We start from the raw sequence: 2835 nt of genomic DNA, 5'->3' as shown, positions 1-2835 counted from the left end.
GGGTTGCTCTCCCCCTCCCCACCCCCTACAGAGACCACCCATGGGATGGGCTGGACCGCCTTCTCCCACCTGCTACTCTGAAGGGCACCCCAGATCTCCCGGGTCCTCAACTGCCATCACCCTGACTCCATGTTGACCCAAATCCCACAGAGCCGTGGGAGAGAGGCGCCCCAGCCAGCAGGGGGCAGCAGACGCACTCATTCCAGGCAGGAGCCATGCCCCGCCTCCCTCAAGCCTGCACTATTTGGGATGCCCTCCCAAGTAGGGTGTCTCCACCCCACCATGGGCGGCTCAGTCTCCACCAGGTGGCCCAGAATTGGGCTTCCCTCTCGCCTCCCTCCACGTTAGAGGGAAATGTGCACCAGGAGACCCTGTCACCCTCCCCCAAGCTCCCAGACTCTAACAGGGGTCCGTGAGGACCTCCAGCAGCAAGCTGATTTTTTTTTTTTTTTTATTTCTAGGAGAGAGAGAGAGAGAGACAGTGTGAGCAGGGGAGGGTCAGAGAGAGAGGGAGTCACAGACTCTGAAACAGGCTCGAGGCTCTGAGCTGGCAGTCAGCACAGAGCCCGACGCGGGGCTCGAACCCACGAACCGCGAGATCATGACCTAAGCGAAAGGCGGACGCTTAACCGACTAAGCCACCCAGGCGCCCCTGGATTTTTTTTTTTAATGTTTTATTTATTTCTAGGAGAGAGACAGCATGAGCAGGGGAGGGTCAGAGAGAGAGGGAGTCACAGACTGAAACAGGCTCCAGGCTCTGAGCTGGCAGTCAGCACAGAGCCCGACGCGGGGCTCGAACCCACGAACCGCGAGATCATGACCTAAGCGAAAGTCGGACGCTTAACCGACTAAGCCACCCAGGCGCCCCTGGATTTTGATCCAAAAGACTGGAGCCCTTGGATCGCTGGGCCTGGGCCTAGGCTGGCCCTTGGTCTGTTCCAGGGAAAGGGGCTGCCTGGCCTGGTCTGGGGGAGGAAGGGGCAGGGACAGGGAGCTGTGACCCACAGCCTTCTCAGCTGGTGCTGGGGCAGGTTCCAGGTCTGACCATGGGCCCCAGGGGGCGATCTTGGGTTCCCACGTGGGTGGGTACCTGCGCTATCCCAGCCTACTTGGTGTTACTAGCAGTAACATTTATGGAGGACCCACGCGCTAGGGGGTCACCCTACGACAGTCCAATGACAGCAGGTGCCTCCTGCAGGCGGGATTCCTGAGGATCTAGGCCCAGGGCCACGTGGGAGGCGTCTGCTCTCTAGGGGCCTGGGCCGGAGAGCCGCCTTCCCAGTGTATCCCGGGGTCCGGGGCGAACCCCTTCTCTCCGGGGGGCCATGGTGGGGCTCAGAGGACCGCGAGGGGAGGGGTCCTGGTCCTGCAGGCAGGGCCGCGCGGCTTCCCCGGGCGCTGACCGCCTCTCGCCCCGCAGAGGAACAGCTCGCTGCCGGACGAGAACAACGTGGCGCGGCTGCAGGAGGAGCTGAAGGCGCTCAAGGTGCGGGAGGGCGAGGCCGTGGCCTCGGCGCGGGAGCTGAAGCTACAGCTGCAGGAGCTCTCGGACACCTGGCAGGTGAGGGCCCCCGCCCGACGCGCGCCGAGCCGCCCGCGCCACCCTCGGGGCTGGAGACGCCCCGCCCGCCTCTCCCCCCAGGCCCATCTGTCCCGCGGCGGCCGCTGGAAGGAGTCCCCGCGGAAGCTGGTGCTGGGCGAGCTGCAGGACGAGCTGATGAGCGTGCGACTGCGCGAGGCCCAGGCTCTGGCCGAGGGCCGCGAGCTGCGGCAGCGCGTGGNCGGCCGGCCAAGGACAGCGAGGGCAGCTCAGACAGCGACGCCGACGAGCTGGCCGCGCCCTACAGCCAGGGCCTGGACAACTGAGGCCGAGCCCCGCGTGCGGGAGCCAGGGGGCCACCGCCCGCTCCTCCTCGGCCGGGGCCGCACCTGATAAACTCGCTCGGCGCCCTCCGTGGCCCTGCCCACCCGAGGGCTAGGCCCAGAGCGGCGGGGCGCAGAGGGTCGGCCGCAGAGGGTCGGGCCGCGGGCTGAGGACGCTCAGGGTCCCCCGGCAGGCCCGCTCTCCCCAGCAGTGTTTACCCATCCTGGTCTGTTTACCCATCCGGGGCCAGTTCCCCGGAGGGTCTGCCCCTCTTAACAGCCAGGGCAGGGGACGACCCGGAGGCCCCAGGACTGGACGAGCGGGAAGCTCCCTCCCCCCAGCAGTCCCCCTTCCGGGACAAGGGCGGCCCTGCTGGGAAGGGCCCAGGAGCTGAAGGAGGCCTGAGGAAGAAGGGGCAGCTCGGGGCTGGACATTACCACCCCATGATGCCCCTGGGCACCCTGGGCGGCTGGGCACAGATGGCCAGGCTGGCCTTTCCTGCCTGGTGCAGGCACCATGGCCCCTGCAGCAGAAACCAAAGTCCCCCCTACTGTGTGCAGGGCCACCTGGGGTGTGAGCGGACGGCGGAACCAGCCCGGGCCTGGGCAGTGACTGTCCCTGCTTCTTGGGGGCCAGAGCAGCTGCAAGGAAGTGAAGAGACACCCCCCCTCCCCAGCGCCCCACATCTTCCTGTGTGAGACACTCCTGTCACCGTGTCTTGGCCAATGATGGAGGGGCTCCCCCACCCAAGCTAGCCTGCTCTCCAAGGGGGTCCCCAGCCTCGGCGCCCCTTCCTTCCCTGTGTCCCCAGCCCCCCCCCCCCAGGGGAGGAGGCTTCCCAGTGCGGTTACCTCCCCTCAGCTGCTCATGGTGGTCCCGTGGTCTTTGCAGAGTCGGAGCTGAGAACGGTGCCAAAGTCCAACGATGCCCCCAGCCCCTTGCACCCCGGGCCTTGTGACCCTCAGGCCTGA

At 66.6% G+C, this 2835-nt stretch overlaps 1 protein-coding gene across 1 annotated transcript in view; it reads left to right on the top strand.

The window, feature by feature from the left end:
* The window catches only part of EVI5L (ecotropic viral integration site 5 like), a 16796-nt gene extending 13961 nt beyond the window's left edge, over positions 1–2835 (top strand). Inside the window, exons 14-17 of the mRNA XM_077745731.1 lie at positions 1421–1561; positions 1643–1784; positions 2144–2369; positions 2676–2835. Coding sequence (XP_077601857.1) covers positions 1421–1561; positions 1643–1784; positions 2144–2369; positions 2676–2835 — 669 coding nt within the window. The remainder of the gene's footprint in view (positions 1–1420; positions 1562–1642; positions 1785–2143; positions 2370–2675) is intronic.

This window comes from Crocuta crocuta, unplaced genomic scaffold (assembly GCF_008692635.1).
Source record: "Crocuta crocuta isolate KB4526 unplaced genomic scaffold, BGI_CrCroc_1.0 scaffold650, whole genome shotgun sequence".
Classification (NCBI taxonomy): domain Eukaryota; kingdom Metazoa; phylum Chordata; class Mammalia; order Carnivora; family Hyaenidae; genus Crocuta; species Crocuta crocuta.
Note: the sequence above shows the minus strand (reverse complement) of the source record. Positions and strands in the feature narration are given on the sequence as shown.